This window comes from Bos taurus, chromosome 4 (genome assembly GCF_002263795.3).
Source record: "Bos taurus isolate L1 Dominette 01449 registration number 42190680 breed Hereford chromosome 4, ARS-UCD2.0, whole genome shotgun sequence".
Classification (NCBI taxonomy): Eukaryota; Metazoa; Chordata; class Mammalia; order Artiodactyla; family Bovidae; genus Bos; species Bos taurus.
Window position 1 is genome coordinate 12,880,454 of NC_037331.1, and position 15,198 is coordinate 12,895,651.

At 38.2% G+C, this 15,198-nt stretch overlaps 1 protein-coding gene across 1 annotated transcript; it reads right to left on the reverse strand.

Moving 5' to 3' along the window:
• Positions 1-1,435: 1,435 nt before the first annotated feature.
• On the reverse strand, positions 1,436-14,909 carry PDK4 (pyruvate dehydrogenase kinase 4). Its single transcript, NM_001101883.1, has 11 exons — positions 14,566-14,909; positions 13,428-13,569; positions 11,739-11,810; positions 10,812-10,996; positions 10,552-10,638; positions 10,012-10,089; positions 8,170-8,246; positions 6,077-6,175; positions 5,780-5,890; positions 5,384-5,497; positions 1,436-3,905 (listed from the first exon to the last, which is right to left on the reverse strand). The coding sequence occupies exons 1-11, from the start codon at positions 14,678-14,680 to the stop codon at positions 3,762-3,764; spliced, it is 1,224 nt and encodes a 407-aa protein (NP_001095353.1). The 5' UTR covers positions 14,681-14,909; the 3' UTR covers positions 1,436-3,761.
• Positions 14,910-15,198: the final 289 nt, after the last annotated feature.

Here is a 15,198-nt window from a genome sequence, read left to right on the forward strand (position 1 = left end):
CCTCTTGAGAAATCTGTATGCAGGTCAGGAAGCAACAGTTAGAACTGGACATGAACAACAGACTGGTTCCAAATTGGGAAAGGAGTACATCAGGGCTGTATATTGTCACCCTGCTTATTTAACTTATATGCAGAGTACATCATGAGAAATGCTGGGCTGGATGAAGCACAAGCTGAAATCAAGAATGCCAGGAGAAATACCAATAACTTCAGATATGCAGATGACACCACCCTTATGGCAGAAAGTGCAGAAAAACTAAAGAGCCTCTTGATGAAAGTCAAAGAAGAGAGTGAAAAAGTTGGCTTAAAGCTCAACATTCAGAAAACGAAGATCATGACATCTGGTCCCATCACTTCATGGCAAATAGATGGGGAAACAGTGGAAACAGTGACAGACTTTATTTTTTTAGGCTCCAAACTCACTGCAGATGGTGACTGCAGCCATGAAATTAAAAAATGCTTACTTCTTGGAAGAATAGTTATGACCAACCTGCACAACATATTAAAAAGCAGAGACATTACTTTGCCAGCAAAAGTCTGTCTAGTCAAGGCTATGGTTTTTCCAGTGGTCATGTATGGATGTGAGAGTTGGACTATAAAGAAAGCTGAGTGCTGAAGAATTGTTGCTTTTAAACTGTGGTGTTGGAGAAGACTCTTGAGAGTCCCTTGGACTGCAAGGAGATCCAACCCGTCCATCCTAAAGGAGATCAGTCCTGAGTGTTCATTGGAAGGACTGATGCTGAAGCTGAAACTCCAATACTTTGGCCACCTGATGCGAAGAACTGACTCATTGGAAAAGACCCTGATGCTGGGAAAGATTGAAGACAGGAGGAGAAGGGGACAACGGAGGACAAGATGGTTGGAGGGCGTCACCAACTGAATGGACATGAGTTTATTTAATAAACTCCTGGAGTTAGTGATGGACATGGCTTGCTGTAGTCCATGGGGTCGCAAAGAGTCAGACTTGACTGAGCAACTGAACTGATGATTACCCTGATAAGGTATTAGTATTCGGTAATGGCAAACTCATTCCACTAATTGTATTTTATTCTAATTGCTTTTCTTTTTACCCTCCCTCCCTTCTTCTTTTCCTTTCTTCTGCCTCCCTCTCTCCTTCACTCCCTCCCTTCTTTTTGTTACAAACTCTGCAATAAGGGCATTATGGAGGTGAGCAGAGAAGGTTGTCAAATGATAAAATGGAATTAAATTAGTAAAGAAAGAGTGTGAACTTAACAAAGATAAAACATGTCATCACTTAATTTAGTACTTCGGTCATATTGCTACTGTATTATTGTTCATATATTTAATCTATAAATTGTTTGGGAACCTAAATTAGGCAATTATTTTGATACTCTACTGTATTTGCAAGTACAGTCACTAAGTGAGACTTTAAAGTAGATTTATCCCAAAAATATAGAGAATACATGCATTACAAAACTGATTATTTAATTTATTCATGTAGATAAACATATATTTTTCTATGTGTTATTGGGGCATAACCAAGAAAGCAAAGGACAATCAGAAATTTCTGGAATGCTATAAGGTGTTTATCTTTCATTTAAAAATTAAGATTTTAAGTTTTTCCAAAACCAATATATAAATGAAGTTTGATGTAAAGTGAGGAAAACTTTTACCTCAAATTCTTCTTAGTATTTTCCATTAATTTAAGAAAAGCACTTTAAAAGATTACATCTATCATTATAATAAAAAATATTTATTATAAAAATTATCACATTTCTTTGTACATAACCTAGACACAAAAACACAATTTATACATTAATAATTTAAGTGGGCCTGAACATTCAGTTTCCATCCACTAGGATCCTAAAGCTCTTCCACGATTTCACAAATACCAATATGGACTATTTCTGTTTTATAGAGCTCCATTTACACATTTGGTGTTACTGAGATACCAACATTTCTTTTTCTCTAGTGTCTTAAAGACAGTTCACAGTATTTGGGTAACTATTAATCAACTGCTTTAATTCTTTTGGTAAACACAAATATTTACATGCAAAAATGTTTAGATTTTTGAAACGTCGAATATTCTATTGCAAATAGTTGTATATAGTCAATAAATGCATGAGCCAGAGTCCCATAATCAAGAAAATCACCTCCAGGACTTCTGATGATAAAATCTGAAATCCACAGCAAATTGTTTGAGCCTTCTGTGGCCACTACCAGAAGCACCACAACACTAGGCCATGAGAAAATTAAACACAAATGTTAAATCCAACATATAGATGGTACTCATTATTTTATAAAACAGAAAATGCTAGCTGGTTTTTTTTTTTTTTTTAATATTCCGGTTTCACAAAAGAGTCTATTATCTTGTAAAAGCCTATTATCTTGTAAGAGTGAAAAAACCACTGAAAGAAACCATACTGTTTTGAAAAACACCAATTCATCCTCGTCAATAATTTATCCATGATAATATGGGTCATTTCTTGAAATAATTTATGGGGAATATAGCAAGATGCTTGCCTTCGCCTTCCCTCCATCCTCCTTTTCCATCTTTCTTCTTTCCTTCCTTCTTTCCTTGTGTTTCTTCGTTTCGTCTCCGAGAGGAATGTGCTAGACTGCCCTGTCCACCTGCACATTCCACCTGAACTCCCCCAAAGTGCCATATGCGTACGCTTTACGGCTTTCATGCATTAGCTCTCATTCACAACAATTTAGAAATGAGAGCACCCATCCACAGCGTGAAAACCTCTTACCCGCAGGCTATTTGTTAAAAATACTCCAGGAAGTATTTAAATTCCAATGTTCTTGAACCATTTGTTAATTACAAATTTTTATCAGATGTTAATGGTGGAGTGTAGAGAACATAATTAAATATATAAAAATATATATCTCTTTAAGCCTAGAAAATAGATGCCTTTGGATTTCCACCACTGCAGGGTGGAGAACAGCCCTTCCTACTGAGTTAGATTCTGAATGCCTGATATCTTTCCCTAATACTGGTTTTTCCAATCTACTTCTGTTTCAAAGAAAGGTGAGGTTTTGCTATCACTTTGGCAATTCTTCTCCCCCTCCAACTGCCAACATCCAGAATTCAGTGCACATTTTAAATTCAACCAAGACATATGCACCTTGCAATAAGTGCTCACCTCTTATCTGAGGTGTGAACAGGAAAAGCAACATAGTAAAGGCACTGTATTTATCAGAAGGGGCTTTCTTCCAAGTTTTTATATAGACCCAGGCCTTGGCTGCAACTTTGAATAAAGCGTGTTGGCTCATGTGTCCTCATTCAAAGTAAATGTTATTTTAGTCACTGACTTTTCATGTCTAGAAATGCATGAAATACATGTTTACATACATTTCTAATCATACAGTATAAAATAAGCCCTCATCCTTTGAGTGGCAGGAAAGTACTGCCGTAAATACCAATATCTGATGACATCAATCAGTGGCCTAAAGTATCAGTCGGTTGAAACTGCTAGCCTTCATCTTCCCTTCTCCCTCATTCCCCTTTTTGTTGATGGTAAACAGGCTTATTCCTTCTTCAGGATTTGATACAAACTCATGCTTTATTCTAAGTTAGAAGAATAAAGAGCTGGCCAGCCGTTAGTCCTGCGGTCCTGCACTGTGCTCGCCTGGGTCACAGAAAGGAACTCTCTTCCGGTCACATCAGTGTTCGGATCAAGGAGTTTTTGTTGCTGTTGCTTGTTTTTGAGGAAATGAGAGTTCATGGGCAAACGTTCAGGAAGCAGCCCTGGCACAGACCCACTTTGATCCCTTAGCGTGTCCGCGAGTCCCTCCTCACGCAGCCACTTTTTCCTTCGCCAGGTTCTTTGGTTCCTTGCTTGGGATACACCAGTCTCCAGCCTCGCTGCTCGTCTGATAATGTTTGAAGGCTGATTTGTTAAAGACTGGGAGTTTTTCTATGGACTCAGAAGACAGAGCCTGAAAGAGGGAAAAATCAAACCAGAGAAATTATTCGTTGCGTAATTTGTACCCAAAGTTATTGTTCAAAAGAAACTCAGAGGTAAGCATTCAAACATTCAAATACACTCTTTTAATTAATTTAGTAATAAAAGCACACCAAGAGTCCATGGTATGGTAGGCACTATATGAAAGAAAATTGAAAAATAAATATTATCTATACCCTATAGGGGCTGAAACAGTATATATACAATTATAAATTAAGAGGGCAAGAGGAGAAGAGGGTGGCAGAGGATGAGATGGTTAGATAGCATCACTGACACAGTGGATATGAGTTTGAGCAAACTCTGGGAGATAAGTGAAGGACAGGGAAGCCTGGCGTGCTGCAGTCCATGGGGTCACAAAGAGCCAGACACGACTTAGCGACTGAACAACAAAATAAATTAGGGAACAGTATTTGTGTTCAGTAGTTACACATGCCCCTTATCTGGATATTGCTAGTGTCATGCTGCTGCTGCTGCTAAGTCGCTTCAGTCGTGTCTGACTCTGTGCGACCCCATAGACGGCAGCCCACCAGGCTCCTCCGTCCCTGGGATTCTCCAGGCAAGAATACTGGAGTGGGTTGCCATTTCCTTCTCATAGAGTTGAATAAAAATAGACAAATAGGTTTTCCAGACAAAATGTCTGTATATGTAATAAAGTGAGAGTCCTAACCTGATACTATTGATCTATTAAAGTCTGATACTGTAGATCTATAATACATTAATCTTTTTCAATACATTGAAGACATTTTTACTGTTTAAGAAATGAATACATTAACTATTTCAGGTGTCCTATGACCATGTAGTAAATACTTCCCTTGAGCAAAACAGGAGCCTGGAAGCTTAATGTTTTAGTTGCTAATGACTGTGAATGTATTTTCATTTGAACTAGTTGGCAAATGATTAACCAGAATCAGGACAGTGACCTTAACAAATAAATTGAGGCTGTATCACAAATGGAAAAAACATGTACTGAGTTTTAAAGTTTAAACAGGAAGTGCCAGGCACCCCATTGACAGCTTCTTAGCTGTCAGCTTTCCTCCCCCTGGATTTCTAATAAGGTCAGCTTAAGGTCTTGAGTATCTTGTCTTCTAGGCTGAAACATTATTAGCGTATATGCATTTCCCACAAACCTAAGTAAAACAAAACTACAGCTATTCTCACAGATGTCAAGCTGCCTTGAAAAATTCACGTGAGCATCTCCTCACTCAGAAACTACTGCGTTTCTTGGGAAACCATTTTGCTTCATTGAGGCAGGTAGGGTTGCCTCACTTCCTTTTTGGCATATTACCATACTAAATATTAACCAGTATATTTACACATACCAAACATAAAATGTAATGGCTTGTGGTCAATATTTGTGCTCACTCAGTTTGGGGTATTCACCATGGACCATAGAACTCAGAAGCAATCTTTTCAGAAATATAATTTTTTTTTAATATTGGATTTAAAGTTTACCTTTAAGTAGATGATAGCATCAGTTCCGTATCCTGGCAAAGAGTAGAGATTTAGATCTCCTTGAAAGTACTTGGCGTAGAGACGAGAAATTGGTAAGCCGTAACCAAAACCAGCCTGGAAGGGAAAGATCAGTTACTGACAAAGAAGTGAACACAATCATAGAAATACAAAATGTATTCCCTGATACTGATGTCCTAGAACTTAGACACATATCTTCTGCTTCCAATCGGAAACCCCTTGGATAACTGTTTCTTAGTTGGCTTTATCATTCCTTCTCATATCCCCCATGCCCAGTTTAACTAAACTGATTAACTTGCCTAAATACATCCTTGTAATCCTTCCTCTACATTTAGAACTAGGTGGCTGGGGTGAACTTAGCCATTTAGTTGGTCTTACCAGCGGAGCATTCCGGGAATTATCCATCACAGGCGTTGGTGCAGTGGAGTACGTGTAACTGAAGAGACGGTCAATGACTCTCAGGGGAACACCACCTCCTCTGTCTGAAATCTTAAACAAACAAGTCATCAGAGCTATATGCTAAAAACAATGTATATTTGTCTATACAAAAATGTCTTGTCTTCACCTGGTGTACATGACTTTGATCTGTAGCTCAAAGCAGAGAGCTTTATTATTATTGACTCCTTTTTAAAAATTCTCTTAAGAAGGACTCAAAAGACAAAACAGAATAGTTACCTTAATTGTAAGATCTTCTTTCCCCAAGACAACAATCACCTGAATTGGTGTCAGAGAAGGCCAGTTTTGCTGGTGTTCAACTGTGGCCCTCATTGCATTCTAAAGAAAACAAAACCACAAGGTATTCAATGGCAGAAGGATGAGGGACAATAAATAATTGTTTTTATGTTTAAAATGAAAGCACAGAGGGTAATTCAAAGTTCTTATTTTACTTTTTTAAGTTAGGAGTAAAATAGCTCTGTGAATAGCCATTTATGAATGTGTCATGCAGGATGTATAATGAAAAATATTCATTTATCATGTAATATAGCTCTTGGGAGTAATGTCTAATGGAAAAACAATTCTGCTAGCTGTCAAGTTCTTATTTGTAAGCTTAATTTAAATGTAGAAATTGGTTTTTATAGTCCATTTCCTGGCTCTTTCTTTTCTGACTTTCCATTACATTTTACATCTTAGCACCAAAGACTATTACATAACAAATAAACAGTGAATCATTGAACCAATTTATTGGCTTTTATAAAATTTGATGGGAAAATGCTGTTACTATGTTAAAGGATAGTAAATAATTCTAAATTAAATTTCAATTTGCATTTGATTATCATCTTAACTTTTACCTATGATGGCAAAATAACTATTATGAGTTGAACCATTCAATTTAAAAGTAAATCAAATCAACAAAAAAGAGTCTTTGTCCTTTAAACAGAAAGAAACCCAAATAAGTTTTCAGACAGCTAGATGAATTTCATACAAAGTTTGGTTTATTTTACCCATTTTTCTCCTACCCTTCTGTTGGGTTATCTGCTTTCAGGTTTCTATATAACAATGTTAAGTTCTAATCATTAGCTGAAGTGAAATAAAATAGATCACATGCTTGTAGTACAATCAATACCTCATTGCACTAGTATTAGAATAAGTTAGGAAATAGTGGGTTCTCTGAGTTATATCAGAGGCAGATTTCACATTTCTTTTTTTTAAGGCTTCCTCCTCTCCAGGCCAGGAGACTCAGGAACCGTCACAAAGCTTCAAGTGTTTTTCTATCTTTTGGTGTAAGGATAGAGTTTTAGTGTGGGCTTAGAACCTGGGACAGGATTTGATCCTTAGTACCTGACTATCGCAGACCTATAACAGCCACATCCTCTAAGAGCTTGTTAGAAACGCACATTCTCAGGTCCAGGGTATCAGAATCTCTGAGATAGGCAGAAGAACCCATATTTAACAAGGCCTGTGGTAACTGTAATGCAGACTAAAGTCTGAGAAGCACTGTCCTACTGTTTGGGCTTCCAGGTGGCTCTAGTGGTAAAGAACCTGCCTGACAATGCAGGAGATGCCAGAGACGCAGGTTCGAACCTTGCATTGGGAAGATCCCTTGGAGGAGGGTATGGTAACCCACTCCAGTATTCTGGCCTGGAGAATCCCATGGACAGAGGAGCCTGGTGGGCTGCAGTCCATAAAATCACAAAGAGTCGGACAGGACTGAAGTGACTTAGCACACACACACCGTACTGTCCTGCTATGAAAAGTGTGGACCGTGGACCAGCAGCATCAACTGTCAGATTATTAGAAATTCGGAATCTCAGGCCCAATCCCAGACCCACAGCATCTGAATTTTAGCAAAACTCCCAGGTGATGTACATTCACATTAAAGTAGATCACTGAAAGAGCTGACTGTCCTCCGAATATATTCTAGTCATAGACGGGGGCCCTGCCACCTCCAGTAATTCTGGACCTGAATTTCTGGATTTGGAGTTGGACCGGCCATAGGGGTGGGTAAACAGGCCTCGGTCACTGAAGCATTCACCCTATGACCTTCCTTAATGAATGCATGAATAACTAGTGCTCTGTTGGACACCTGAATATAATGGGAACAGGGAGCGTGACATAGTGGGTCATATTGTACATTCTCAAATACATGTTGATGCTACGAGGAACTGCATGTACCCTTTCAAACATTAACTGTAGCTTCTTTCTGTTAGAACACAGAAGCATGCTTGGGAGAAGAGAGTGAGGCTCCTGTTCAGTAGAGGATGATAAATGAAATAAAAATGTAACCAGTGAACTTTTTTTAAAAATGCAATTATTGTGAAGTGTCTTACCTTGAATAATTCAAAGAGCATATGGTGAAGGTGAGATGGAACATACACAATATGAATTGGTTGGCCTGGAAATTTTACTAGAAAAAAATTAAGCTCATTTAGAATTGGGAAACAAATATTTCATTAAAATATATTGTCATATCTATTTGATTAATATTTTAGATTTGAACAGAATTGGGATACTCCCCATCCTCCTCTAAAATCCTACCTTAGAACCTTCCCTTTCAAACAGTAAACACAGCTGGCTTATTTTCAAAATGTTATTACAGTTGCTTCTTAGTGCTCTATGATTTAATGTTTGCATTTCTGTACAAATACATAAAGCCAGATAAATGTAAAATGAGGATGCTCTAAATTAGATTACATGGATTAGTTATTTCTACTTTCAAAACTTGTGTATTGAACACTTGCAGAGTTAAAATTATATGCATTTTAAGAAATAAGAAAAATAAATGTAAAAGTCTACAATAACATCAAAATTGATGCTAGCAGCAGCAGCTATAATTTTCATATTTTTAATGCATGGGAAAATAACCCATCTGGTTATTCTCGATTTTTGTGAATTAAACATAAAATCCCATAGGCTAACTATGCTTAAATTTCACCAAGAGGCTACAGAAAACAGAAACAAAAACCTCATAATACTCTGAAAAGAAAAATAAAAGTATTATTCTTCAGTGTTTCAGGCCTTGGCAGAGTTTGAAAACAAGGTCTGGCACAATTTCCTCTTTATTTCAGCAAACAGTTCAAGCAGTTTATCTGCAAGTATTATGCAACATTTCTGTTAATGCTGAGAAATATTTTTCAGTCCACTCCTACTTTTAGTTTAGCCATCAGTTCCATTTCCCTTTCCAAAATCCATGAGCTAGGGTACTCTTAATTTGAGCAACTCGATTTAAATTCTCTCCACCAACAAATATTGTTCCTGTATAATGATTACTTGAAAAAGATGTTTTCTTTGAGTGGCAAGGAGAAGGTTATTCCAATTTAAGTGTATGGTCTTGCTTTGAGAAGCAACTATGGGATAAGATAAAAATAGTGCATTGCACTCATCCTGTAATTACTTCAGGCAGTGTGGGAAGCCCTTCTGAAGTATGTTCTGCTTCCAAAACCATGGTGTATACTTACATGAAAAAATTTTTTTTAATTTTTGGTAAAAACATTTAACATGAGATATACCTTAAATATTTAACTATGCAATACAGTGTTGTTAACTATAAGACTGGTGCTGTAGAGCAGATCTCTAGAACTTATTCATCTTGCATAACTGAAACTGTATACCTACTGAATAGCAGCTCCCCATTTCCCCTCTTCAGCTTCTGGCAACCATCGTTCAACTCTCCACTTCTGTGAGCTTGACGATTTTTGATACCTTATATAAGTGCAGGCACATAGTATTTGTCCTTCTATGACTGGCTTCTTTCTTATAGTACAATTTAAAGTATTTTTGTTTTCAGGTCTGATAAGTAACCTCCTTAGGAATATATCTCCATTACCAAGTGGTTCCTCCTACTCTGCCTGCCTTGTCCCCACATTCTGAACTTAGCAATCTTTCTTTGATCTAGGATACTGGAACTTAGCTGCTGCCCTAAATCCTACATTATCTGCTCAAACCACTCTTCTTTATGAATTGTCTTTAGCAACTGAATATACTCAATTGGAACTTTCCAGTTGAGATAAAGAGAGCCTTGGCTTCAAAAAAAAAAAAAAAGGGTAAAAATTCTAGGCAAGTTCAGAAGGGAAAAAAGGAACACAGAAATTGCTTTGTATATACAGGAAGAAATCATACTGGGAGAAGACTGAATTTTCTACAGATTAAAATATATAGAATTTATAACTTACCATTCACTTGTGTTAGGTTTAATTCTGGAGATGTTAAATAATACTGATCACAAAGCATCTTGGAACACTCAAAGGCATCTGGAATGGAAGTGTGTTTTTCATAATGATTAAGTGAATTTATGCCAAGTAAAATTTTCAAGTGATCATCAGTGTATACACTACCTTTTACCTAAAATAGTCATTAGAGTTCAGGTTTATGTATATTAAAAATACCTTTTTAATATTTTATTGGAAAAAATGACAATGTTTAAGTTATAGCTATTGCTATAGGAATATGTGCACGTCAAAGATCAAATACGATATATGAGAGTGTGGCACATGAGCTACTGATGTTTGGATTTTTTATAATGAATATTTAAATACTTGATTCTCAAAATTCATTACAGAATTTATAAAAACATAAAAGGAATACTCTGAATATGAATTCATTCAGAGAGTCACCTCAACTGACTAGATAGTGTACATTTCAGATAGTGTACATTACTATCAATCAGATAGTGTACATTTTCAATAAGGGAAATGCAGAAACCTACAAATTACCTTGGACCACTGCTGCCACATCACAGTTTGGATCAATGCTTCCAATGAGGCTTGGGTTTCCTGTCTGTAAGTCACCAAATATAAGGACTGTTGAAAAATAAAAACAAAGAGCATCATTATAAAAATCAGGATAATAATGATTAGAACTACCACTGAGAAAGAATGTGACCCACCAAGTAGTGAAGTATCTAGTTAGAGTACAGCTTACATTCTCCACCCATCCCTATATGTATCATGACTGTCGTGATGAGCTAACTTACTGTGCTGGTTCATCAGCATCCGGGTAGAAATACGATTCATGTAAAATCGATCCAGGAAATACTGAAGATTTTGATTGGTGACTGGGTCAACTGTACAGGCATCTTTATATTCTAGGATTCCTTGTGCCATTGTAGGAATTACATCATGGTGTCTATTTCGAACTTTGATGAGAGTATCTACAAAACTAAGCCAAAATACATTTATGGTTAATAGAGGTTCAAGTAAGTTTCATTAATGTATATTTCTTAGATTACTTCAAAGAAGGTTAAAGCTTTTTACAAGTACCCATCTAAACAAATCAAATGATAAAATGTTTGGATGAAGCTTTATTTAATTCTCACTACAGATTCTTTGACTACAGTAGAGGAGACAGTTTCATAAATAGATTTATTTTGCTTTTAGCTTGCATGTGAAAATACCAGGTCTGTGACTGGTGTTTTCATTCTAGTTGTTCACTAAGGCTTCTCTTTTAAAAAATAATAATTAAAAAAATAAGTCAGATTGGAGATGGCTCTAAAATGCCATTGTGAAAGAAACTTCAAATTTCTTGTCAGATTTAGAAAAGAATCTTATAGCTAGAAACTGTCAGTTACTCTGAAAGAAAAATGTTTACCCTCCAGTGACACTGTCATGCGTTAGTATTATGTGATAGGAAGTCCTTCTACAAATCTGATCATGATACTAAATTTATAATAAAAATAGAGTTCCTTTTCCAAAAAATCCTCTACATATTTCATTCTCAGAATCATGTTCCATGCCATTGTTCTCTATTACTTTTAAAAACCAGCAAGCCAAAACTTGTCATTTGTAAGGGGGTAGTTATTTACTATTCAGGAAAATACTATAAATTATCCTTTAAGTTCTAAAAAATAATATGATGTTTATAATCAGAATTTTAGACACTTGTCCTAATGCATAACACTTACTCTGATAATGCCTTTTGGTCCTCTGGGCTTTTCTCATGGAATTCCACCAACTCCATCAGGCTCTGCATATACCTACAAAGCAATAGGTGTGTTTTAAGTTTTAAAATGGAATAGTCAGTTACAGGTGGCTGAAAATAGATTGCTTCTTTCAAGAGATTTGAAGAGAGAAAGTATATTTAAAATGAAAACTTTCTTCCAAGACATTTGGAAAACATTATGTCTTAGAAAAAAGAAAACGATTTAACCCTCAACTTAATAACTTAAAATTTTAACTATCCCAGATCACTAGTCAGTTTTCTGTTTTGTTTGTCAGGAGTCTTTATTTTTATAGCAAAATCGTTTAGAAACAACTTTTACGGGAAGGCTTCATGCTTTTTTCCTACTGCGTTCATAGGAGAGTAGAAGTCTTGAAAGCAGCAGTACATACTAGGGATTGAGTCTGTGTTTCAGATTGCAGCTGTTTAATGACTGTATAATACATATATTCCTTAAATCAATAAACAGAGAGCTGTGCAGAAGGTGGGTTAGGGCGAAGGTCTGGTATATATCTGCCTCGGTGAATAACCTGGCTCTGTTCTCCGAAAATCTGCTGCTTTGGGTTATGTACTCTCCCTAACTCAGTGTTTATTTTGAAAAAGAGATCATAACTGAACTGAGTGCTGGCTGTGGGCCAGGCACTGTTCTCGGTGCTTTGTACATGGATTACCTCATTTAATTGCACCCAAATATCCCTTTGAGGCATCATCTTTATTCTCCTCCAAAATAGACGGGGGGAGGGGGTTGAGGCTTAGAGATAATAGAGATACTAACCAAGGATTTTTACAACTAAGAAGGGACAGAGCTGGGATTTGAATCCAGAGGCTGCTTCATTAGTTGGTTTTTAAGCAATGAAGATTAGTGAGTGAGTGAGTGAAAGTTGCTCAGTCATATCTGACTCTTTGCGACCCCATGGACTATACAGTCCATGGAATTCTCCAGGCCAGAATACTGGAATGGGTAGCCTTTCCCTTTTCCAGGGGATCTTCCCAACCCAGGGATCGAACCCAGGTCTCCCGCATTGCAGGCACATTCTTTACCAGCTGAGCCACCAGGGAAGCCCAAGAATACTGGAGTGGGTAGCCTATCCCTTCTCCAGTGGATCTACCCTACCCAGGAATTGAACCGGGGTCTTCTTTACCAAAGCGGTAAAGTTGGTAAAGCCGATTCTTTACCAACTGAGCTATGAGGGAAGCCCCCATCTTTGATGTCTTTTTTTTTATTCAGAATACTCCCAAATTTTTAATTCTAGCCAGACTCTCCACTTAGTTTCTGAATAGTAATAGCCAAATGCCAGCAAGACATTTTAAGCCCTCTCTAAATAGTAGTCATTCCATATCTATTTCTAGGATAGGATTCTTTTTGCAATATCAAACTCTTTTATGATTTAAAACACAAATATGGTAACTGTTGATTATTTTTCATATTTTCTTCTAGAGGTAAAAATTATATTGTGAAAATATCTACTTTATCAGCTTCATAACTGCCCTTAGGATAACTTACCCTAGATTAACAGAAAATTCTTTACATCTTGCTAAGTAGTTAAGGTTCAGACCACCTGTTTTCAAATTAAGATTTTAATACATTGTAAGAATTCATACTCAGATAACTGTTTTAAAACTAGAGACTGTTTCAGAATGGTTCACCACTTACCAGCTCTTAACTAATTGCACTGAAGAGGTATTTACTAGTCGGTCAGGGAGTATATAAATTTCCTTCAGGATATTGGCCAGCCTCACAGGCAACTCTTGTCGCAAAAATGCAAACGAGGTTCTTTCACATGCGTTTTCTGAACCTGCAATAAACAACATTTATTTTTTTCAAAAACATGTACCTAAATTATATATTTGAGTAGCATTAACTATCCACACACACATATATATTACAAAATTTTATTTCACCCTCAATAGTAATTAAGCATCTACTTATAATTCATTAGTAAGCATCTTCTTTATCTTTTTCTTTCTTTTAGAAAAAGTGACCAAATATGAGAATTACTGTTTTCTCTTTTTGATGAGGATTCACTTCCAAGAAGTCATAATATCCCAAGGCTCTTAGTATTTCTAAAAGAGTGCAGGATTCAATCCAACTACAAGGTCGAGAAGACCACATCATTCAGAGTTCTAGATAGGAAGCTGGATTAAGAAGATTGGGGTTGGGAGGGGGGTGGTGGGAGGGGTGGGGAGGAGGATGTCCTGATGTTTACAGACTAGTGATAAATAATAATATATTTAAATGCTTGAAATTTTCTTTATAAGATTTTTCTGCCGAAAGTTTGCAAATATTTTCAGCAGTAATGCAAATATAGAGAAAAATGATAAAGGTAAAGAAACAAAGAAATTTGTTAGGACTACAGAGAGATGAACCCTGTGGAGGGTGGCTAGAGGTTAAAATAGCAATTAATTCAAGCCTACTTAATAATACAAGTAATCCTCTCCAAGAAGTAATATGCGATGAAGGAGGGGATAACGTTTCCTCTTTAGGGAAAAAGGGAAGTTTCACTATTGTTAAATGATGACTGGAGGCAAAAAGTCTTTTGACTGAAAGCTTAGGACCGAAGGAGGAGGGTGAGCTCAGACTATCCGGCAGGCATCAGCGGGGCTGCAAGTGGCCTTGAACTGGACTGTCAGAAAGGAGGCAGATCTAAGAAAAACAGTGTGCTGGCGTCGAGGTTCCAGGGTTCCGCGGGAAAGCGGACCCCGGTTGTTTTAAGTTAACGAGTCCTCCCTATACCGGGTCTGAAAGCTGAGGCAGCTCCCCAGACCCTCCCGGGCCCTACATCCCCTCTCACCGAAGTCCAGCAGCTGCTTCATGGACAGCGGGGACGGGCTGTAGCGCGAGAAATGCTCGACCTCGCGGGGTATCAGGGTACCAGCGCTGCGCATCACGAAGCGTGCCGCCTTCATCTTGATGCCCACCGTCCCGGGCCGGAGTTGGGGCTGGTTTGTGGGGTGAAGGCTGACCTGGGACCGCAGAAGGGGTGGGACGCGTCCGGGCAGGGAGAGCAGGTGGGCCAGCGGCCTCGTGCGCCCCGGCCTGGGCTGAGGTTCCGGGGAGGCGGTGGGGCTTCGCGGTTGAGGAGTCGGCCAGTGAGTCTGCGGAGCCGTAGGTGGCTTGAGACTCAAGTTCGTGTCCTGTCACCTCCCGTCGCCTCCCGAGATTTTATTTGTTTCCCTGCAGGTCCCCCTACTCCCCGGCCCCAACCCTGCACCCGCCCCAGAGGGGAGGAGTCACTGGGACTTGGAGAGCTTCCTGAACTTGGGGCTGCGCCAGTCGGCTCAGATAAAGTACTTTGGGTCCCGCCTCCAGGTCGCGGGGGCCTGGCCCCCAGAGGCTGTCAGGTGTCAGGGGATAGCAGGAAGCCCAAGCGGACGTCAGGAGGTACGGGGGCTCAAGATCAGACCCTTGGGACAGGACTCCGGAG

Bases quoted from the DNA above. Each gene is read 5' to 3' on its own strand.
- PDK4 (NM_001101883.1), bottom strand. From the start codon at position 14,680: ATGAAGGCGGCACGCTTCGTGATGCGCAGCGCTGGTACCCTGATACCC. The intron at 10,997-11,738 runs GTAAGTGTTATG...ATTTTGGCTTAG, and splicing joins GACCAAAAGGCATTATCAGA to TTTTGTAGATACTCTCATCA. The intron at 10,090-10,551 runs GTAATTTGTAGG...CTTCCATTCCAG, and splicing joins TGTGGCAGCAGTGGTCCAAG to ATGCCTTTGAGTGTTCCAAG.